This window comes from Gambusia affinis, linkage group LG03 (assembly GCF_019740435.1).
Source record: "Gambusia affinis linkage group LG03, SWU_Gaff_1.0, whole genome shotgun sequence".
Classification (NCBI taxonomy): Eukaryota; Metazoa; Chordata; class Actinopteri; order Cyprinodontiformes; family Poeciliidae; genus Gambusia; species Gambusia affinis.
Genome location: NC_057870.1, coordinates 21692716 through 21718221, shown reverse-complemented (window position 1 = coordinate 21718221; position 25506 = coordinate 21692716). Strand labels below are relative to the sequence as shown.

The 25506-nt window shown below is 35.5% G+C and overlaps 1 protein-coding gene across 1 annotated transcript in view; it reads right to left on the bottom strand.

Moving 5' to 3' along the window:
- Nucleotides 1–25506, bottom strand: part of pdlim5a (PDZ and LIM domain 5a) — a 52324-nt gene that overhangs the window by 12573 nt on the left and 14245 nt on the right. Inside the window, exons 4-7 of the mRNA XM_044110710.1 lie at nt 14348–14384; nt 13480–13901; nt 10216–10337; nt 10034–10070 (exon numbers count right to left, since the gene is read on the bottom strand). Coding sequence (XP_043966645.1) covers nt 10034–10070; nt 10216–10337; nt 13480–13901; nt 14348–14384 — 618 coding nt within the window. The remainder of the gene's footprint in view (nt 1–10033; nt 10071–10215; nt 10338–13479; nt 13902–14347; nt 14385–25506) is intronic.

Genomic DNA, 25506 nt, shown 5'->3' with positions numbered 1-25506 from the left:
TTTCCACCATCCAGAATAGCAAAGGGTGGGAAACATAATAAAACCTCCAAAGATCACCATAAAACTGCTGCTTCTAAGGGTGCCATCTTGGGCTCATCAAATCTTTTTAAGAACCATTAGACTCTAGGTTCTTGATGTACAGCCACAAAAAATGCCTTTTTGTCCAACCATCATAAATATAAAAATGTGGAGTTATGAACATGTGGCAGTCCAGGTGATTTTGCTAGAAACAAAGAATTAAAATGTGGATGGCAAATAAATATCCACAGCTCATCATAGTAGATGATCTGTGGTGTTGTTGCTTAGTTCGTCTTGAAAAAACCCTGAATTGTATCAAGGTTTTGGAATTGTCCTATTTACATAAAAATCTGGTGGGCTCTTCTGGTAAACTGTAAATGAGTCATCACTGGATCTTTTTTTCAATCTAGTCAGCTGCAATCTGTTTGCCACAGTGTAAGTAAACACTAAAAGCCTTGAGAATACATTTCTTTTGTGATCACACAAATTATACCAACTCAAATGTTTATTTTTCTTTTATGCATATTCCTCCATTTATTCTTGTTTGCAACTTAACATTACATGCATGTAAAAGATTGGAGTTTAACTATTTCCACACCAAAGTGCCATTTGTTGACACGGTTTTTATTCTAGTTTTGTTCTTTAGTTTAATCATTCTGTGAGCTTTCCCGCACGCTGCCAGTGAAATAATTTGGCCAACAACAACAGACAAAGAGGAGGGACTGAATTTAGACTGAATTTACTTTTACAACATGTGTCACACAGAAGATGAGAAGAGTTCAAACACGAAGCAGGGTAACATATGCGCTTTCATTTATGTTATATGTAAGCCTTATATTACAAAACAATGTCTAAATCCCTTTGACACAATTTGAAATATGTGCATGTCTATCTACATGCGTATATTTTCGAATGCCAGCACACTAGCTTGGGTGGGCTAACAGACTCTCTCCAGACACGTTGCAGCCATAACACATAACTGTGGTTGATGCCAACAGTTGGATCACCACAACCTTTTCCCCTCGTGTCTGATTATTAGGGAACTCATGGCAGACAAATGTTATGGCAACTGCAGTCATAGTTACACTGAGTTGTGTCTGAATGTTTGTGTGAGTGAGACAGAAATAGTAACGAGTAAATAGTAAAAATACTAAGAGTGGTGGAGTCAAAATAACCAAGATTATACTACCTGAATTAAGAGCAAAGTGGAATAAAGAAACAAACTGTTTCAAAGACACTTTGACGTCCAACTCATTAACGTAGTTTTTGTTTCTGTGTATTGTGATCCAAACCTGGATAAAACAGAAGATAATGAAAGAATAGATGGATTTTAAAATCTCTCCTCTTTAAAAGAGCAAGACCTTTATTTTGAAGGTCACTAGTGACCTTTATGTAAAAGGTCAAACATCATCACTTTCTTTTTAATCATTAGTTCAAATCTATTAGGAATTTAGAACACACTGCTAGAATGTTCTAACCTATGAGACATTGATCATTTATTTAGAAGCACAGCTGTAAACTTTATTTTGGAGGTACAAATTATTCCCCTGAAATCTGGTTTAGTTTAATTAAGAACTAAACTCTTGCATAATTTAAAGATAATTTGTCAATTATATTTTGAAAATCATCCTTAATGCATTTATTTAAAGCATAAAAAATATGTATATATTTTTTATTTCAGGCCTGCATAGCAGATCAGCTGATAGCTCTGTTGCCTTGCAACAAGAATGTCCTAGGTTCAAATCCAGGCCAAGGATCTTTCTGCATGGAGTTTGATGTTCTCCCCATGTATGCATTTGTTCTGGTTCCTCCCACAGTTCAAAAGTATTTTTGTTAGATTAACTGGTTGCTCTAAATATTTCTTAGGTGTTAATGTGTGTGTGCATTGTAACGTTTGGGTTACGTTTGAGGAAGGAGAGGAGGCGGCAGAGTCATCAGGTCGATCAAAAAAACTCGCAACCACACTGGTACTAGAATTCCACAGTGTTATCTTTAATAAACGCACTCTTCAACAACCTTGTAATGCCCGGTTGAACGGCTGCTGTAGTATCAAAACATAAATAAAATGAACAGAGTCCAAACAACATGTCCGTCTAGCACGTTTCTCCCTCGCTCTCCACAGAGAAGCTACAGCGCATACGTGTGACGTCATCAGCTAGACTAGAGCATCTTAAAGAGACACCACAAATACGACTGTTACAGCATGGTTGTTTATTTTCTTTGTTACACTGTGATGGACTGGCAATTTGTCCAATGCGTACCCTGCCTACCACTAAATGCTTGCTGAATTTATGAAACAGCCCAGTTTATCAAAGTTTGTTGAATATTCATATGAATGTGAAAGATCTACATTAACAGATGCAAGAGAAGCAATTGTATCATAATTTTAAGCTGTCTTTTAATGTAATATTCAGCTAGGATAGTACTTACAAACCAATATATATATGCATAAGAATTGAATGTAAATATAATCAAATTTAACCATCCTAAAGGGAGGAGTTAAAATTTATATGTAAAACGATATCAAGCTTTTAGATATAATCAAATACTTTTGTTACATAAAAGCAGAATCTAATCTTTAAACGTGAGCCCTAACTAATAAAATTTTTCAGTTATCTGATCAAAATATGCTGTGGTGGGTAAATGAGTTACAGTGCAATGACATGAATTATGACAAATGCGCCAAGATGACTGTTGTGTTAGCATTGATTTCCGTTAATCAGAATCTGCACAATCCTAATCTAAGTAGTCAGCCATTGGAAGGAGACAATCAGACTGCACAACATCTCTCTCCATTTACATTATGAGCCCAATTATTTTGTGTTTTATGTGTTTGTGAACAGAGGCCAATGAACCTACATCACACTAAATTTTACTGTATGCACCATATCCAGCTAATTTTCTTTTACTGTAAGGAGCCAACATTTTTTTTTCCTGCTACAGTTAGCAGCAGTTAATGGTCTGTAATATTGGATTTGGAAATCCTTTGACATATCTTCTTTCCCCTTGTGACTTCTCAGGTGTGAAACAAAGGATATGAGATGCTGTGGACCTAATTTTCTTTGAAAAGCCTTGAGAATCTTCTTAGAAGTCATGGTATCATTTAACCTTTTAATTACTAGGATGTTTTAAATAAAATTCTAAAGGAGATGGACGTGTAGAAAAGCACCTCATTCCCACTGTTAAATACAATGAAGGATAAAGTAAATTTGCAACAGAAGGAACCAAATATTGTAAACTTCAACATTTCAAAGAGTTTTCATGGGACAACTGACAGATTTCCATTCAAACTTTGGTGGAAGCAGCAACAAAATTATCAACCAACCAAACTTACATCTGTTTTGAATTTACGTCTATCTGAATGAAAATACAGTATTAACTGGGCATCAACTCATCAAGTAAAATGTTCTTGTGGCAAAAAAAACCTTCATCCCCATCAAGCCATAATAGCTAAAATATTATTAAAGGATCAATTTATTCATTATAACAACCTCCATTCCCGTTAGTCACATTGAATGGCTAATGACATGTGACAAATAGAACAGGAAATAAGATGTTACTCAGTTCATCATTCATTAGAACTCATTACATGACAGCGCATTAATATTCTCCTCCAATCAGGCAAATTACATCTGGACTGGAATGTGTTTTACATGGAAGGGATGTTTATTTCGGGTTTGATTGTACTCAATTAATGCTGACCATCTGCATTCACTGGGCCACATATGAGTCCTGTCAACAGGGGATAATTAAAGAGGAAGTCGAGGAAAGCGAGCCGAACAGATTTGTTTACTATTGTCATTTTGCTTTGCGACCCACTGCATTCAAACCAGCATATAACAACTCCACTATTCCAAAAGCTGCCAAATCGTGACCTTTGTTGGAAATATTAATGAGGGAAAACAGAGCAGATCTCATATTATGTTATTGACATAATGTATAATAAAATGTGTATTGTAGGTCTAAGAAGAACTTGCTTTATGCAACTCATAAAAGTGTGGGTTTCATTTGAGCATTGGACAAATGTTTCGTTAACACAACTGACTGCTGTCCAGCAGATCTCCCTGCCACACAACAGATGGTCTATAATTTTACAGCGTGATATTCTCTGGACGAAACTCAGTCCTCACATGCGCACTATACTATCCATTTGTGGAGATTCACACTCATACTATGACAAAGTCATCCATTTATTTATACAGACACCCATTCCAACCGACACATGCAGACCTTTTATTGCTTCATGGCCTGGGTGTCCAGTTGTTTCCACTGACTGATGACTGATCTCTCTGAGATGCTGCCAAGTTGTTTTACAGCAACCACAGAATGTTATAGTAGCAATGAACTGTCGCCACACAGACATATGTCCAGTGTCTTGTGGTGCTGGCATGGTTTGAATAAACATGGACTTTTCACTGTCATGGATGGCATGTTCAGTGCTATTATTTATGCTGTTGGATAAATATAGGTGCTCAACTTAACAGCTTTACGGATAAGTATGAAAGTAGTTAAAGTATTTTATGTAAAGGAAAGAAAATAGCCCTGCATTTAAACTTAATGAAATGTCTTATAAAAACAACAAAAAGCTAATAACAAAAGGCTAATGCCATAAAAAAGATCGGCACTTTATTGGTCATGCAAAGCTATCCATTTAATTCTTTTTATTTATTCTAACTAAAAAAAAAAAAAGAATAGGAAAACACTATAGGGCATGACAGAAAATAATAAGTGTTGAGAAAGTAACTAATTGACTTATTGGTCATTCAAAACCGTCCATTTAATTCATTTAATTTACTCTTTTTTTTTTATAGAAAAATACTATAAGACAAGACAGAAAATAATAAGGGTTTAAAAAATAACTAGATTATCCAAAAATGAAAACCTCCATAAAAACAAGCTGGTAAACATGACAAGCTAACTGATTTATTAAATCAGTCAAAACAGTATGAAATGATAAACAGATAAATAAATAAAACCAGACCACCAAGCTCAGATTAAAACCAGGGCTGTAAAAACACACAATTGAAATATTATAGCAATTATCTCACATTTTTCCTCGATCTTCTCTTTGTTTTCTATCTTCACAATTTCCCAAACATTTTTGTAAGTTTTGTCAAGTATCCAAAGTTAATGTCAGGTTTAAGCATCAGTGGCAGTGAAAGCCCTTCCAACTGGAACAATATATTGTATGGACGCCTGGCTATATTTGAGTTTCCCCCAAAAATGTAATGACCTGAAAAAAAAAAAAAAACTCAGTCGAAGAACATCCTTGCAACTGCAAAATCTTGTACATTGATAGTAAGAGTCTGATTTGATATCTTGCACTGCTCTTCATGAAACTGTTCTCATTTTCTTGCTACTTAAATATGAATGCATAAAATATGTCAAACGTAGACTTCAAAGAATAAATAAGTGAATCTTAACATTTCATTTATGTTTCACATACAAAAAAAAAAAAAACAATTTAAGAAATATCAATTGTAATTGTAGAGGAAGGATACTTTTCTTATTTTTAATTGAGAAATTTGGTGAAAAATTCTAGTGAACTAGCTAGTTAGATTTTTATACAGCCTGTAACAATGTAAAAAAAAAAATGCAGGAAAAAGGAGAAAAGCTTAAGTGACTTAGGAATTGGTCTTTATTAATCTCAAAGGGACTTATAATGTATTAACTAATACAGTGAAGGAAAGAATAAGCTGTTGACAGGGAACACTCTGAAAAACTGATGATTGTTTCAAAGTGAAAGCCACATTAACACTGCAGTGAATTGGCACACTTCACTTACTATGAACAGAGCTCGTGTGTTGGACAGGTCATGTGGGGGTACTGGAGGCTTATTGGAGGGAGCAGAAGGCAGGTCTGGGTGGAAAGTACTTTGATCTAAAAGCACCATAATGAATATTACTGTTTTCACAGCACGTAATAAAAATAAATCAACTGAATGACTTAGTCAGGTCTGAATTAGAAATCACATCAAGGCAAGTTACAGAATGACTATAGCTGGGAAAAATATTTCTAAGCAATTTCAGCATTTATTATTTTGCAAATGGTGTGTTTTTGTGCAGGACCCACGTTAGTTTAAAACAATTATTTTTATGTGTGCCAGTTTCTCACTGCTCATTAAAATTTATGGTTGCCACCATCATAGCCGTTCCAACTCAAACATTTTAAAATGTATGCCTCCATCTAGTGGTGAACAATGAAAACTGCTGTTTTGAGAAAAAAAAAGAAGAAATGAAGGTGGAAATTTATTGTATTAAAACTATTCCAGGCAAGAATTAGGCTTCACAACATCCTTGCTCAAATATTTCTGCAATAAACAGATTACAGGTTGGTGAAGCACCTAATCAAATGAAAATTACTTGATTATTATCAATCACTAATAACTGATTTTGTTCTGAGATCTGGCTTTTCATTTCAACTTATTGAAATTGAACTGGGGCAAAAGGCTTTTCATCTCAATAAGTTATTTTCCTGGTTAAAATAAAGTGTACACCTATCCCTACTGTTTCACTTATTTAATGAAACAATTAAAAATTTCTTTGATGTTTCAGATTTTTCTGTGCTTCTACAGCAAACATTTGACGGCATCATAATCACAAATGAGAATAAGCTTAATTTTGCTTTGGTGGTTATCCAAATAAATTAATGGAAAGTTGAGTGGAAGAAAAACTGCGGTTAAAAAAGCAACAGTTACAACTGCAGCCTTGAGGGGATTGTGAAACAAAGCACATTCCAGAGTTTTCTTGATTATTAACAGGACAAGAACTGGAGCCTGTGTTTCAAAACTTACCACACTGAGGCTTATACAGGGCTAAAATGATTGCATTCCTTGTGCTAAGTACCTACTGACCCCTGACCTTCGCTTCTTTGAAAATGTATGGAGGAAGAGGAAAATGCCAAGCACTGGACCCAACAATGCAGGCAAACATAAGGCTTCTATCAAAGCCACCTGTGCTTTATTGACACCTCAAAAGAGCCACAGGACATAAACAAATACTTAGTACATAAAGAAATAAATATACTTTTCCGAAGGCCATCCTTTGTATTTTAAACTGTTTTATGGTTGGATAACCATAAAACAGTACATAATCCATCATATAGTATTGAATCTTCTGAGACACTTAATTTTAGGTTTCAATTAGTTTTAAATCATAATCATGAAAATTAACAGAAATAAATACATCAAATGTATCATTCTGTGTGATAAATCTGGAATTTAATTACTGAAATAAATATTTTTCAATGACATTCTGATTCACTGAGATGCGACTGCAGATGGTCTAAAGGACTTCTGTTGTTTAAGGCAGTGGGATGGCAGTAAAGTTATTGTTTTATGTAGACTTGTGTACTGATCATCCATAAGAGTGAGCAAGGAGTCGAGAGTGTGAAGAGGTGTGGTTCAAAGTTTATAATAAACTTTATTATATAATTTCATTGTGATCACTCTGCTTTATTTCGCATACCAGTCAAACAAAATAAAAAATAGACAATGAGTGTGCACAAACTATAAAATTGTGCAATATTAATTGCTTAGCTTCTACAGGATTTTATTCTTCAGGATAAAACTATCGATGTTTTCCCTTCCAACTTTATTTTAAAATTGGTGACATATGTTAGAAAAGTCCAGCAATTGAAAGTATTTAACGACTATGAAAAAAATAATACCTTAAAAGGATTTTATTTAATTAAATCAATCAAAGTCAGTGGTTTTGTGTTTATTTACATATTTTCGGATGTACAGAAAACCATAATACAAATGCACTTTTAATCCCATAGACATTTCTGAACTTTCAGGTGAAATCACAGAGCAAATTTCTTGCATCAGTTGCTATTACAGTTTTAATTCCACTCTAGTAGCAATATCACAAGTGGTACAGGCTAAATTTTGAAATTTAAAATTAAAGCAGATATACTGTTTTAATAGATCTCGAAAATATGTCATTCCTTTATAAAAGGTGGCATTCTCAATTTCACCAAACTGCAAGTATAATTAGATTAAAGACAGAAGAACATCTATATTAAATGATTGCACTGTTAGTGCAAAGTTCACTTGTCTTTAAAAGGATTTACTTAAATCATTCAGGAAAAGGCGACATGAAAACACCAAATTCCTTCAAGAGACCATCACCGATTGTTGTCATTTGTTCAGATATGCTGTATACACATATAATACAAGGATATTGTATCTAACTCTTCAAGGTGTCGTTCAATAGAACCTTCTATCAACATTCAAAATAAATACTTTTACATACTGTAACACACTTTCTTTAATGTATTTAATTGCAGGACCATGGATAGTTAAAGCAGGTTCAAAGACACAGATAAAGTAAGAAGTGGAAAAAGGAAAAGTAAATTAACAATAAAACAGAAGCAAAACCATCTCATTAAAATGACTACTTTTTCTAATGGAGATTTGTTGACCTTTTATTATATGACCAAATGGGTTGCTATGTTCTGGGCTAAGTATGATGATGGATCATACATTAAAGATGGATCTGATGTGAGTCTGTCATAAAAAAGATATTTAATGTATAAAGCTTCAAGACAAACAAGGCATCTTTTAATAAAAGCTGTGGACACAATGTTTCTTATCCTACAATTTATACTAACGAACGTGTTTTAGTTGGATCTAAGCATGAGGAAATAAAGGTTCCTTTCTTTAACTCTATTTTGTATGAATTTCTCTGCCTTACCGTGTCAGGACAGGGCACTTTATTCTGGCCATGATACCACCATCTTGTTTTTCATTTGTTCCATATTTTTCCTATGCTTTTATTGGGTCATTATATGGCCTAATTTGGATATTGATCAGATTGTATACATAAAATATCAAACGCACATGAAACTCATCTTGGAGCATTATTCAACTGAAGCTTACAAGCGATACGCAGTAGAATGATGAGCTTTAGAAAAGTCCATCTGCTTTGAAAACTGACTGAAAACAGAAAATCCATAGAGATGCAAAACCATGAGAGATAACCCTCATGGTTTTTCATTTCAGTATCATTTTCTTTTACTTCCTCAGTACCACTAGACTTTTTTCCAATCGTAGCAATCTTCCTCACATAGACACCTGATGCCCAGGGATATACAAATACAGCAGCATACAACCACCAACACCCACAGATCCACGCACACAGATACACACACATAGTCTACTGGACATTCAGGGTGCGAGCGGACACTCCATGGTGCCAGTTTCTCAGCTCGTTGTACTTGGGTCCAACGACAAGTCGAGTGGTATTCTGGTTCACTCTGCCATCCAGAACACAGCAGGAAAATGGAGGAAAAAATAAGGAGAGAGAAGAGCAACAGAAGAAACATAAAAGAAGAACTTGAATAAATGGTAGTAATCACTCAACAAAACTTTGAGGAAATTGATGAAAGCCTATGCCAGAAAGAAAGCGCAATGATACCAGTTACCAATAGAAGCTGATAATGGTCAAAAAGCATTCAGATGAAAATCTCCACTTTCATTATTGGAATAAAAAAGGCCCAAACACAAATAACAACAAATGGACTATGATTAATGCCACACACCAGCACATACAAGTGGAAGCAGCGGCTTAAGTAATTTGTCACAGCAAACCAACAAGAGCACAAAGGGTCAAGAGGTCACGTCACATAACACAACTGTGGCGGAGTCATAATTCTCAACCACACAATCATGAGTTACAAAACATGCAGCACAGCAAGGCTGTCGTATTCACATTTCAACAATACCAATATGCACATTCATTACAAATAGGTGGGAAATCAATATTGAGAAAAATGAAATAAGCATTCAAAATGTCACACGTTGGAATTATTTAAGTTGGAAATCTTCACTGCATGAAGATGTCAATATCTTAGGCTGATTGTACATATTGTGTCACAAAGAGTTGATATAAGTATTTTGATTCACTTCATATATGGAGATTTTATACTAAACATTCAAGTAAGCAAGTTGAATGACAACAAAGCAACCACAGAAAACAACTAAATGAAAACTCTTAATTTTAGATGCACTTACTTTGTCTTCTTTGATGCATCAGCTTCTTCAGTTTGAACTAGAAGGAAAATTATTTAATCAAATTAATGTTCTCCAAAATGTACTGTACAATTGATATTTTTTTTTACATTCAGATATGTTTAGAAATAGTTAATTGAACAAAAAAAAATGCATAAAATGGTTAATTTCCATTTCTGTCGTACCATTCTCTGTGCCTGTTATCTGAGCCAGAATCCTGAAAGATCGGGACTGGGTGGTGCCCGTGCGTGGGCGCCAGTCCTCTGTGTCCTCCATAATGCGCTTTCTAATATGTTTCCTAGTAATACTGAGAAAAGACAGATGAATGAGGGAACGATCACATCTGTAAGTACCTTTTAAAGCTAATTTAACTTTCCATTCTTCTGGCGTTAATGATGGTGGTTACTCCACATTTTTAGCAGAACACATTGAGTTTCATGGAATGAAATAAGTTTGTTAGATGACTAGATGAGATGGAACTGCTTCACACAGTAGAGCTAATTAGAATGTGAAAAGGGCCACACCACACTTTGTTAAATGGACTTTGTGTACTTTTTAAACCAGCATTATACCTTGGAGGCGGATGCAGAGGTTTTCTTGAAAATCAAGGAGAAGAACAAGGCAATATAGAGTCCAAATAAAGGAAAGAGGCTATAAAAAAGCAGCCTTCATATATTTTATTAAAAAACAACAACTGAATTGTGTTAAGACTTACTTTAAAGTACTTTGAGGTCCACTAATGGAGCATCAAAGAAAAAGGACAAAGCGATACAAAGTCATTAACTTCTGGGCAAGTATTTGATGGAAATGTGTTCATATAAAACAAGACCATAGAGAAAAAGAAAATGATCTTGTGGAATACAAATAGCAACATGAGCACAACACAACAGCAGACTGGTCTGAAAATTTTGAAGTTTCCACTGAGAAACTGGAAATATAAATAGCACTTTATGGGGACTTTTGTATTAATCCAATGTTGTTTTCACTTTTCTGGTGACAAAGCAACCTGAAAATAATAACTTAGTTTGTTTGCATGTCTGTAACTTAAAGATCTTGCTTGGTAGCAAGCAACTGAAATGTCTGTTACACCAGGGTTTTCAAAGTATGAAAGAAATACGCCCCTCCAAGGAGCACAATGCCTGCTGTTTTCTGAGCGCAACGCTAAGCTCTGATTTATTGAGAGGTAATAAATTGTTGATATTAACAAAGACACTGTAGGACGGATCATCCGGGAAATGATGAACAGGGATGTATGCTATCTGCTAAAGATTCACCTTAATGTTGGATCAAGGGATTTATTATGAGTAGCCGGAATATTTAATTGAACACATCCATTCTGATGAAGAATTATTTATGTGCACAACTACTGGCTAAAATATTTTGTAATTGAAAACTCTGCACTCCTGTGAAATAAAATGTGCATTTGTGATTCAGTTTTGTGCAGTTTTTTAAAATCCGCTCATAATTACAAGTACAACTGAAAATCTAATGTCAGTTTTTCCACCAACAAAAACTGACTGATTGTGACATTTCTGTCTCAATCAAACACATAGCTTCCTAGAAAATACCAGATTAAATAACAGCTAATCTACCTTTGAAAACATTTGTGTTATCTTTCAGATGCATGAGAGAAATTCAGAAGCAACCTTAAACAGAATGTAAAGTAGAATATAAATGAGAATGCGTCACTGCTACTACAAAATGTTAAACACACCCAACTAATATAATCTAATTTCCAATGTATTTGCACTGAGAGGTATCAGCCATTTTTTAAGAAGTCGCTTAAAATAAGAATAAAAATTTTATATCAGTGCTGGTCTGGAAAATTTTGAAGTCGGTTTCCACTGAGAAACTGGAAATATAAATAGCACTTTGGGGATTTTTTTTTGTATTAATCCAATTTTCCTTTATTCTGTGACAAATTATAGAAAAACTAACTAATAACTTAGTTTCTGTCTGTAACTTAGATCTTTGGACACAATATTAATTACACTATACTGAACCTGTCATTATTCTGTAGTTGACCACACATTCAATACATAATAACCACCGTTTTTATTGTTGTTGGCAAAAATTTCAGAAATACAAAACATTTGTGATCAGAATTATTCACTATTTAGTTTAGAATCAATGAAAAAAAATTTTGTTGTTCACAAACTACCCAAAATCTGAATCACAAATACAACCCTACAAATAATGATGAGACGACTAAAAGAAAAATGAAATTCAAATGTTAACAGTCAGAAGAAAAAGATGTCAATAAGTCAAATAAGACATAGACACTGAGATTTACAAGTATCAGCTAAAAAACACCAGAGCAAACACTCAACATGCTTCAGACACTAACTTTGTGACTGGACGAGATGTGTTCTGGAAAGCAGAAAAATAAAGCATGAAATAAAGAGAAAACAGAGAGCATAGATCATGTACTTGTGAACAAGACAGAAATTGAAACTTTTTGCTCATGACTCCCTTCTGAAACAAATCACACAACATGCACACAAGCAGGCAAGAGGAAAGCATGCTGCCCCTAAACACCAGCTTGTTTACATATTTCCAGCAACAAAATAAAAAAGGTATAATCTGCAAACAAGATAGAGTGAAGTCTAGGTGATTAAACAGGCATAGTATGGAAAATTATTTCATGAATAATGTTTGAAATATGAAGGCTCATACTGACCATTTAGAGAATTTATTTTCGTATAACATATAAAGCACATGACTATGTAAACTGGGTTGCACGATCTCTCTCACTCTCTGTCTCTCTCTCTCTGTGTGTCTGTATGGATATTTGCTGTGAGCTTACAGAACTTTGTGCAAATAATTTGTGTTTTCAGACTGTCAGAGAAACAGAAACCACTAACAATTTTCAAAAGTGCCTAGGAAACAAAAATCTTACGGCAAAGTGCGGTAATCCTAGAACTTAATGGGAAAGTAAAAATGAAACAAATGATTTTTAATTTTGTCCTAGAAATCTAAAATGTGTTTGTTATTATCCCATCAGAGAAATTAAAATGATAGTAACAAACCAAACATAGCTAAACTGCAGAGGAGGGTAAATGAAGTGTGGTGGGAGGCGGTCTACACATTTTTGCTGTATTTGAGGTCACTAACATGTCAAGCTGAATACTGAGGCTGCATTCTTCTCCTCTTAATTATTTAAACAGCATGCTCAAAACATGCTCTACAAAAAGGTGGCAGGATGTAGACCCATTTCTCACTATGCCCCTCAAAATCACATTATCAGAATTAAAGTTTTGTTCATATTCCTAAAGTTTAACATTTTAGTTTGTAGTCATTTAGAGGTCAAGTGAAGAAATTCTGTGATACGGTTAGGGAAGAAACTAAGTGGCAGATTTTAAGAGTCTCATGGAGAAAGATAAAAAAAAAAAAACAGGATACCAATAATGGATTAACTAATCTGATTAGTTAATGAGTCTGCCACTCACCCATTAAAATGTGGTAAGGCTCCTCCCTGACTCTCCAACAGGCCCCGCCTTTGCCCCATGGCCACCTCACACGCATTTTCAGCAGAGTAGAGGTTGATCGGTGTGTTATACACTGATGGCTGAGGCGCAACCAGGACAGGGGGGGAGGAGGAAGAGGATGCAGAGGACGGGTAAGAGATCAAAGGAGGAAGAAGAGGGGAAGGAGGAGGACCAATGAGGGATGAAGCAGGAGTGAAGGCAGAGGATGGGGAAGGGATGAAGGTGGTGAAAGGTGACTGTGAAGGAGAGTACACACCCTCAGAGCTGCAACCCCCATAAGGTCTGGGGACCTTGTGGTAAGAAGCAGAGCCCTGAGACTGTGGATGTTGTGAAACAGAGGGATGGGTGATGGCTACTGGTTTTATGAGGTCTGTTCGGTTGTCCTATCAATACGACAAAAGAACATGCAAATACACACAAAAATAAATTAAATCAAAGCATAAAACAAGGATGCCTCCCCATATGTGTTTGTGCCCAATGTAGAACTTTTTAAAATAATGGATTAGTTTTTACAAGCTACATGTTCAGCCTGGGTTCTAGAAAAGCATCGTTGTTTTATCAAACAGATCAATGTAAATAAGTGAGGACATGCAACAAAAATTATGTACGGCATTGTTTCAGAAGGGTGTGATGCTCTTAAAGACAAGTTCAAGACACTGTATTCAGTAGTTTTTCATAGGATAATTATTCTAATCAGTTTTCACCTAAATAACATCTATGCAAATAGCACAATGTCTTTTTTCACATCTGTAACTTTTTAAAGAAATTTGGCAATTGTATTTTTGCAGAAAAGGTTTTGACTTATTTCATGAAAATAATTTTACATTACCTTTGGTGCCACTGGAGGGGGCTTAGAAACACTGGATCTGTAAAGGAGTGGAAAGAAGAAGAAAAAAAGGTGAAATTATTATTATTGTCCACCACATTATTTTTCATATCAAAATACTCCTTAAAAAGTTTTTCTACTTCGGTAAAATTACAAAAACGCTTCCAGAGTATTTACTGATATTGATGGAAACTATACTGTCAAAGTTTCAGACGTTATTGAAGGTTTTTTTAAAAAAAAAAAAAAAAAGAAAGGCACTCACGGTGAATTACTACTGAACCTGAGCTGTGAGCATTAAAACCAATGTGAAAACATTTCTGTCATTGGCTCTGACAGAATCCAAATGGTTCTGGCTGCGTCTGCATGTCAAAGAGTGAAACATGAGTTGCATGAGTGGGGAAATGTAGCATTGTTCATAGCTTTTTGAAAACAGCTGTTTTCATTCAACAAAGGTCTATAAGTCTGATACTCTTTGTGTTCATACCATAAATGCCTATTTGTGCCAGGCCATCCATGAAAGACATTTTTAAGAACATTCTTACCCTCATACACGTCATTTACTTACAAATCACAAAATGATTTAGTACGCTATCCTAACATTTAAATCATATTTCATCTTTTGAAATGAACCTTTGTTGAAACATACTATAATATGCTGAAACTAATTCAGTCAACAGCAGAGATTCAAAGATAGATTCAAACATCAGTGGTAATGTGTGTACAGCTTCTAAATAACTTTTCACTACTTGCAATAGAGAGTAAAAATTGTTTCCATAAATTCAAAGGCTAAGTAAACCGAACTGTAACTGAAGACACACAAACGTCAACTGCCTTGCATTTCTTTCAGAGCAACCCCCTCAGGACTGTTTCTCAGGGAGCTCCGTGTCCTTCAGCTCTGTAAATGAACCAACACTCTGACTGTGCTTAAGAAGACATTAGTCCACAGATACAGATACTTGTTTGGCCTTTTCTGTTCGACTCTTGTTTCCCGCTGGTTTGCCAACGATGCACTGATACTATGACCATGTTTCTTAAATGGTGGTTTTAAGGAGGTACACTTCTGGGAAAATTGTGTTTGATGCAACTCTTATTAAAGTCACTATTTGCAGCAAAAGCTATTTTCTTTAACAGTAAAGGGTAATTAAAAACTGTTGATGAAGGAACATTGATTTCAACTGGACTATATAATACATGTTTTTTAAGAGACATTTGTTATTGTGATTCACTTTGCAAATATAGTAATATCCCTAAATTTTATTTTTTTTCATTATCACCACCAATTTAGCTGCAATTAGGGGGGTAAGTCTTCACCAGCTTTACAAATTTAGAGACTACCGTTTTGACCCATTTTTGTTTGAAAATTGATCAGACTTGGTGAAATGCGATGCTTTTAGCATCTGTGAACATAAACAGTACATCTATCCAGCGTAAAAGACACTGAACAAATAGGCCCACAACTTTTAATTGAAAACCATGTGTCCCTTTCTTCCCACTTCATGTGTATGTACTATTTTATTTAGCCCTGTCAAACAAAATCCCAATAAAACACATTGAAGACAAAATTAAGTAAATGGGGTGAGAATACATTACTTTGACAATGTATTAGTGTATGCCATAAAGGCTCGACCAAAAGCAGAATAATGCTAAGCTTAAAATGCATTGCTGACTGACAGAGCACACCCTATATTTCACATCGCCTCACTAAGACCACGTCACCTTTATCCCTGCAAGTTTCCATGGACACACGATTCTGTAAATAGTCTACCTCGTACTCAGTTTATCTATGGACAGCCTTCGCTTGCACAAGTTGTGGGATGAAAATATATCTGGCACATGAGGTATGAAGGGGAAGACTGGGGTATCAAGTAGGGATTATAAATATGACTCTGTCACCCCAGTGAGCTGTTGCCTCCATTACAAAGCATCTATAACAGGAAAACAGCAGCATGGAAATATGTTGCCGTCATATACCAGAGTGGAAGAGGTATTTAAGTCAGAGTCTAATGTTATCACAAAGGCTTTTCCTTGCTTTTGAGAATTTTTTTCAAATGTATATTTTTTTAAGAAAAAAACTCTGTTTTCCACAGTGATATTCTCATGACCTTCGGTGTCAATTTAAGTATTGAGTTTCATAAATATTTTCTGATTAAAGGCTACACTACACAAGAGCAAATTGAGTTTGAAATTTTACTACATCAGAAACTTTACTCAAGAAATCCGTCCTTTGGAGAGCATTGGGATGTTTTTAGAGCATGCTGATTACTGTTTTCATTTTGGTCTGACCTGCCAGTTTTAATTCTGACAACTCCAGGGTTTTTCTCCTCCTTTATTTCTAGAGAAAAAGATACAAGCAACCATCTTACTTCAATGCCTTTTTAGAAGCCCAAATTTTTAAGAACATGCATTTAATTTATTTAGCTTTTAATCAGATTGTTTATGTTGTTTTGTTATATTTGTTGAAGACTCACCAACCTTGAGTGAAAAATATTAAATCTCAAGAATTGTCTGAAAACATAAAACAAATACAGTGTCACTATTCTCTATTCTCCCTCCTCTCAAGTCATGCCAGTATGGCTACACTGCATTTCTTGCTGTCTTCTTTTCTTTTTAATTTGTCAATTCTCTTCTTACTCAAATCACACCCATAAACGTTATTGCTTGGCCTGTGCCTCAACATACCAGCAGCTTTTTAAATGGACATGGTTAAAAGAGGTTCAGGATGTCCGGACCCTTTGAACGGAGAGCTGTTTCAAGTGCTGTCTCACTGTTAGGTGGGCTAAGAATTTGCATGGAGAGAATGTGCATGTGCAAAGGTTGAGTGCATCAGTATCAGCAGTGAAACAAACATCATGAAAATTATACTAATTGTTTATTATTTTAATAATAGGAATAATTTTGGGCTTAATTGAAACTTATGTAGAGAGTTGAACACAAAACAAAAAAATTGATCAAGGATAAGTTAAATAGCTCATTGGAGGCATATTTAAATAAAATCATGCATTTTAAGATGTAAATGCTGCTGGTATGTGGTGAATGATCTGTCAAGTAGCAATTTACTATTTTCCCAAATGACCCAGTCAAGTATCCAAATAATTTATTACATGCAAACAAACATTTTTCATGCTGTATATGTACATGCAAAGTTTTTCCTTTTCATAAAACTTTTTTTTTTTTTTTTAGAAAGCTCAGGAAATAGTAGGCTACAATAAATTAAGCCTTTAAAAAATCATCGTGGTGTTTGATTTGACAGATTCTTTCCTGGGAGTGAGTGTACAAGAGTCGGTCAAAGTGCGTTCACACAAAAACAGTGTGGTGGTGTAATGGGTGCGGTGACAGTGAATTCAGCCGTGAAGGTTAGTCCAGGAAACTTTACTGGATGAGTGCAATAACACAGACTACAAGGAACAGTATATTCCCTCCATAGCATCTGGCCTGGAAATACGTTTAATGAATGCAAACTCACACAATGTGTCATTTGACCATTCCTTTTTCTTGCTCCTATTCTGTAATATTCTATCTATGGATAATTGTCCATTTTAGAAGTTTTCTTCATTCATATTTTTATCTGGTTTAGATCCAGTATTTATTTATTTTTTAATTTTCTTGATTTTAAATCTTGAATAAGAACTCATAATATAATGTATCAGATATTGGACTGAATGAAATAGAACCATCTTTAGTGATGACTGACATATTACTAATTATTGGCATATGAAGTTCAGTTGGTGAATTTATACATGCTGTAACTTTTAAATGGAAAAAAACAAACTTTAGCACACTAAAGCAATTAAATAAAAACAATGGCAATTTGTTTTACTTTCATGTGTTAAATTGGTTTTCAACTCAACCCTCAAGCTCATCAAAAATGGTTTTCAGATCTCATACTAATGGATTATGGGTACAAGATTTTTTTCTTTTTCTTTTTCAAGCTCTTAATTTGTCAGAGTACAAGTGGGTTTTTGTGATGTTGTGCACATTTCTTATCTGTCTACTTTCCACTATTATCTTGGCAGAAGCCATTGCAGGCGTTTCACTGAGAATGACATCACGTGGACGTGTAACAGAATCCCTGACACTGACCAGACAGAGGAAAAAATCTATGTTTAAACTGCACCAGCTTCCCTCCAATAACATCACTCATTTAAATAGGCGTGAGGAAAAGCAGCGGTTCAGCATTGAACTATCACAGCTACAATGCTTTGGTTTCTAAATTCATTTGATTCAAGGATCATCAAAACCTCTTTTTAAAATTTTTATCAGTTGTTAGGGTGTAAGACTACATAGAGCTCACAAGATGAAAAGACGGATGATGAAGAGTTCAGAAATGTTTAGTAATATTTTAGGGAAAACCAAAAATCCAGTTTTCTGTTTTCACAGAAAGGTTTCATACATTCAATGGCCATTTTATAACTAATCCCCCATTAGAGAACAGTGAACTCATTGTTCAAGGAAACCGGTTTGAGATTACATAAACTCGGTGACATTGCGCATTAGCCTGCTGAGAATCGAATGCTGCAGTTTAAATCAATAATTACCAGACCAAACAACTTTTTCCCAATCCTCCACTGTCCAGTCTGTTGAGATTGTTTTAATTGTGGCTTGAACTTCAGGATCTTAGTTGACTGTAGTGGTTCACATTTTTCTTAAAATAGACAAAACCATTTTTTGATTTTCATCATACCTAGTTTAGTATGAGGATATCATGTGAGAAAAATAACCTTTCCTTTGAGACATTTGAAAACAGTACTGAATTTAAAAATTTGACTCGGGGATGTTTTTTTGTAACTCAGTTATTCAGTCATTGACATGATTTGATTGATTTTATTTAACACATTCATTGTCCACATGGTGCATTATTTGATAAATTAACCAGATATGTAGCCTACATGTCCTGCCTGACTTGAGCTGTTGTTTACATGTGTCTGCACACGTCTGATAACCTCAGTTGTAGATAAACCACTGACGTTATGACATGGCTTGTAAAATTTATAGGTTAATTACATGAAGTTAATGAGGTGACAGAAAATGCCACAACTTTGCTTTGTACGGTAACGTAGCAACAAATTGGCACATTTCACTGTCTAACAAAAACACTCAGCGGTGATCTGGTACCCAGAGGAGTCTTAAACACAAATCATGAGAGGAAGCAGACACATTAAGCTAAAACCTGCCAAGGCAGGAGAAAGAAAGTAATGTTTCCAGCAGCTTGCTAGTCAGCACTAGAACACAAAACCCCAACACAGCAGGAGTCAGGAGAAGGGCGGAAAGGGACCTAACAACATTTCAGCCGGAAAAGGCAATAAGTATGTGTATGAATGTGCAAATTTGGAGGTGTAAAATGGACTAAACTTCTGCTTATCCAGAGTTCACTGGGTTTCTGCTGTGGAGGTCAAAAATCAGTTGAACTGTAAATGTAGACAAAAAGGGATTTTTTTGGTATACACACTACTGTGCAGGGTTTTAAGCTTTTATTGCTATAATTAATCCTTGATCAAACCTCTTTTAAGAAATCCACATTTTTCCAGCTCTGTGTGATTTAAAGTATAACCGAATAAACTAATGAATCCATTTCTGGCCGTTCCGGCAGTCAGCCTAAACAAAAAATGTCTGTACTCTGCATTAAAACAACCAGAATGCTACCTGACAAGCACGATGAATGTCTCAGTAAATATTGTCCACTTTAAGGAGCAGAGAGATTTCTTGAATGCAGGAGCATCTAAGTCAAACTGTCAGCCGTACTTAACATGTCTCCTAAATTACATTGCTTGAATTAAACAAAACAGATGACACCTTAAATTTAAGGCTACAGATGAAGGATTGTTACCAGAAATTTGGATTCTGCACAGAACAAGCACTCTTTGCGACTTTGGCAAATAAAGTACATAATGAGATGGCACGAGAAAAACAGAAGAGTTCAGGGAGCCAAATCAAATCACCCACATATTTTGAAATGCAAGTCAGCCAAACAGATGAGTAATAAGATGTCCAAAGCCTGTTTATTATGAATCTAAGAGGAAGACACATGTTATTTACTGCTTTACTTTTTCTCTTATGTCTGCTGTAATTTTTAAGATAGCAAAAACAGAAATTACAAACTGCATAAATCAAAGAAAAGAAAGACAGGCGAAATGGATTGGACTCCAGCTGGGGTTACTTCTCAGTACAAAGACAGTGTACATCAAGATGATCCACAGCTGGGAAAGACGTGTGTCATAGTAAGCATCTGGTCTGAGGTCTTCTGAAGAAGTTAGACATCAATAAGAGTTAGCAGCTCTTAGACATGCTCCCACATACATGCAAAATTTTGCGACATTATTTTTACCATGAATATTTGGTAGTCGTAGGAGTATTGCTGTTGATTCAGAATCAATCGCTGTCTGACACGTTCCCTGCTTGATTGCTTTGTCTGCATTTGACTCTAACTCATTTGAAATGTTCTCTGATGCGTCCAGGTAAAATTGTAAGTACTGAGACAATGATTTTAAAATAAAAAATTATACAGTTTTTGGAAAAATGACAGTTCACATTACAGTAACAATGCTGTAATGTGAACAGCATTGTTCAACCCTAACCCTGAGGCTGCCTTTGGGAATAAAAGCATTTTTACAAGACTATCCATCCATCCATCCATTTTCTTACACCCTTCTTCCCTAATGGGGTCGGGAGGGTTGCTGGTGCCTATCTCCAGCTGCGTCCCGGGCGAGAGGCGGGGTACACCCTGGACAGGTCGCCAGTCTGTCGCAGTTTTACAAGACTAGATAAGGTATTAGTAAACAATATTTCTCTCGACTCCCTCCTACCGACTAATCCAAATGTAAATCTTTAGTCTGAATTTAAAGTCAAGCTTTAACCTTTGCCATCACTACTTTTGCCTTATGTGGCTATTTTGTAATAGTTCCCAAACATTCCTAACTTCCTCACTTTTTGGTAAGTTTTTCTTTAAGTCCTGCACAGTCCGAGTGGATAACTGAAATTCCTGAAGTTAAAAGTTAGGCCCATGAGAGAAGATGGCAAATCATGTCTGGGAAAACAATTACGCACTGTGTCTCAAAATGTTTTAATGGAAATTTATTATAGTCATTATGTTGATTTGAAACAAGTCTGCAGAAAATGCGATGTATGGTTTCAATGTGTGCTGTCCTCCTAAACTCACTGAATGCACATACTCGTCATTTATAAGGAGAAATATAGCTTCTTATTTTTCTTTTAAATCAGAGCAGATGACTCTAGAAACTGCTGGGGATCATTCAACAATCCTTGGAAGAATGAAGATGAGTGCTTTTGGCCGAGTGTAAGATGTATTTGGCAAAGAGAGGAAAGAAATTTAAAAAAAATCCAAAGACCGATAATATTAACGGAATGTTCTTGGCTTCACAATACATATGGACTACCTTCTCTGACTATAGTGTTACTAGGATTTGTATTTTATTTGGCAAGAAGTGACTGACCTGAAAAGGATATGCAGAAACAGGTGTATGAAGCTGCGCTTTCTGTTCTCCTGGCATTAAGATATCAGTGGTGGATTCAGTGGGCCCCGAGAAAGACGACAGCAACCGGGTTTAGATGGTCTTTGGCAACTTCCAAACACCGGAGAGAGACAGAGACAGGTGGGCCCAGTGTAGCGCTCTTGGCTTTGGAGCATCTTTGGCAACTATCACAACCAAATAACTGACAATGGCAGCTGTACAGAGGGTTCCTATAAGTACAGACGATTTGCATAAAGCTGCAGATTTTAGCAGCTATAGATGTCATACAACTTAACAGTGAGTGGAACATAAATATGCTTAACTATATTTTTACACAGATTAACTTATCTTTTTTACTCTACGAACAGCAATACTAAAACATAGTATCTACACATAAAGTGCAAATGTGCAAATATTTATTTTTCAAAGACTTATTTCAATCTGCTGCTCATGTACTTGCAGCTCATTTTGAAATAAGCAAAGTGGGTCCAGTTTCAATGGAGGTTTAAAAATAGGCTATATGTCATTTTATTAAAGTATAAGTTTTGCCTACAACCAGGTAACCAAATTACTCCTTCCATAAATCAAACAACCAGTTATGTAACTTATGCTTTCTCATGTTTCTTATGAGAAATTACATTTTAGATGCACAAAAAGTCTCTATAAAAAAAATCTGAAAAACAGTGGTACTGGGACTGATGCAAATATCTCTAGTGGAATACTGAGGCTGCCTTTGGGGGTAAAATTTTGACCAAAATGTTGGTCTTTACTTCAAACTGATGCTCCTCAGCCAAGAAGTGTAATGCCTAAACTGTTTTGTTCTGTATTCTGTATTTAGACAGTTAAGCTATGCAGTACTGTTATACATCATTATATAATGCACAAGACAGAAACATAAACTCCCACATAAACAAACTGAAATCATATACCTCAACTCTGTAAACCTCCCTCGCCCCACCCCTCGTCTGTCATTACTTCCACTCCAGAACTTAAAATAACTCTGCAGCTGCTTGGGTTCGAGCAGTTTATCAGTCAGTACCAAATGTTCAGTTTCTCTATTACCCTTTTCTATGACTGATAAGTATTTATAAAACAGAACTTAGGAAGCTGCAGTGAGCTTGACAGCAGATGACACTTCCTGTGAAGCACTTCCATACATTTAAGCAAGATATCTATTTCATGTTTTGGTTATTTTAGTGATGATGAATTAAAGTTTTTTCTGGTACCAGTAAGGAACCAGCCGCCATAGCCTAATTCATGTGTCAATACATTCCTGACTTTAGGACAATTTGTAACTCCTTTCAACCAGATCTAATCTACTTATATTCCAAAGCTAAGAATTGAAGTTATGCAAGTCAGACAAACATTATTTATTTGGAAGAGACTGCTCAGAGTTGTTTTGGTTCAAACAGGCATCGTGATCATTCATATTTCATAACTATGGACTTCCCCAAATGAGAATCAGAGCCATAATCAATTGGGCCGTTAACATATACTTATCAGAAATACAAATACAATTAAACTAAATTCTACATGAAAGTCAATAATTTGTATTATCACAAGAATCAACTGATTCGTACTGGATGTACATTGGAAATAAATGTATTGCTTACCAGTACAAAATGAATAAATATTGGGATAAAATGATAAAGCTCGGCAACTAAATGTGACAGTGAATTGGCAATCAGCATAACTTGATTGTGGTACTGTAGTTGAAAACCCTTTGAAAAACAAAACACTCCATAATGGGATTGAGAGAGCCTTTTGGCATTTCTGTGTGTTGTGAGAAAAAGCTGATGCAATGAGGGTGGTCAGAGTCCAACTCTCTCCCCACCCTCCACTGGTACAGCGTAGTCTCGCCAAGTAAGGTGGTCACACCCCAGAATCAGCTGTGTTGCAAATGTACAAGCAAATCTTATCACAGCTGCCATGGGGCATTTCAGACCCTGACCTCCTTAGCCCCCGTTGCCCCAAATACCATTACAGTTTTGAAAAGAATGGCAGAGATACTTCCAGACTTAGTTTTTAATGTTAATGTCGGTGCCAAATACACCTCCTGCACTGCAGACCTCACTTCTAGAAACTCACAGCTGTTTGGGATATTGCCAATTCTACTGATTGATTAATGGACAGGGGCAGATCAGGGAAAGATCATCTTTACAGGTTTTGAATGAACATGTTGTGTGCATGTAAACTTGGACATCACAACTTCGAACCTAATGCCAAAGAAAAGGCTTGCCAAAAACAACAATTACACTGTGTGGTTCCTTTGCAATAGTCACAACACTGCAAAATTATAAATGAAATGGACCCAGAAGAATAAAACAAAAGGTTGCTTTGTGTGTGTGTAGTTTACTGTTCAATAATCATACATATCATCCATACCAATGAGACTAATCTTACTCCATGCTATGGTTCTCTATCATACAAAAAAATCCTGGTAGTCACTTGGTTTGTACAAGCTATCACCTTGAGCCTTATGGCTGGCCCATTGCTATCAAACAAGAATCAAAACACCAACACAGAGAGACTAGTTAAACAGTCACAGGCTTCAGAAAGACTTCACCACAGGGAATACAGCATTCAGCCAGGCACTAATGGCTGAAGCACATTACAGCAAAATACAAAGGTGGTTTTGTTGAGGAATAGAATAATTGGAAGAAGTGAACAGTTTAATGCTTTGGTGTACATCTAAATGGAATAATTGTAACAGTAATGAGGGCTATTTAGATAGTGAAAGTTTGTGTTTCCCCAATGGAGCCCAACTCAGAATAAACCCGTCAGCAGCGAGGAAACGTTTTTCTGTTTTTGCAATTCCTGACATTTTCCAAGAAAAGAGGTTTTTCAAACTCAGAAATTTTCCAAGCACCAACTTCATTCCTTTGAGTAATTGCTTCCTACCTCCTTTACTGGCAACATTATTTCTTTATTTTTCCCGGTGCTCCTTGAGATTATATATAATCTGATACATTACTGATACATATTGTATCACTGATGTGCGGTGTGACTGGTGAGGCACAGACTCCACCAGGGTCAAATGTCCAAATCCAATGTAAAAACAAGATTTTAATTTTAGCGATAACTACTTAAGCCTTCTAACGTCTAATATAACAGCAAGAAAGACCTCTGATTTCTGTTTAAACTTTAAAATTGTGTATGATCTTACCTTTATTTTATATGACGTCCATACACCTATCATTCTTCACATATCTGTCATTCTGTTTAAAAATAAACTTCCTTCTTTCTCATTTTCAAAAATCTGGTAGCCAGAGTGGCCTTGAACATTTTTGTTCCGTCTCTATATTTTTCCCCAGACTGTTTTCATTCATTCCAATTCGTAGAAGAAGAGAACCTGGCGCTCGTTGTGTTTATGGAGCTCAGTACTGCCCCCTATCACGGTGCTTCTCTCAGCCTGAGCATTTACTACTTCCCAAATTCAGTCTAGCCGTCCGGCGGCAACACATGATAGCTTTCATTTTTTTTGGCCCTCTGCACAACATTGTTTTGTTATTGATTTAAGGTTTAATAATTGCTTGGATGGATGTCGGAAACTATTTTAGTTTCAGCAATAATTTAATCCAAATAAATGTAAATCTTTTTACTTGAGAAATAATATAGTAAATATTTTGATTTTAGATACATCGTATATCTAAAATTGCCCACAGTAGTCTGCAACTTATTATTAATCTTAATTAC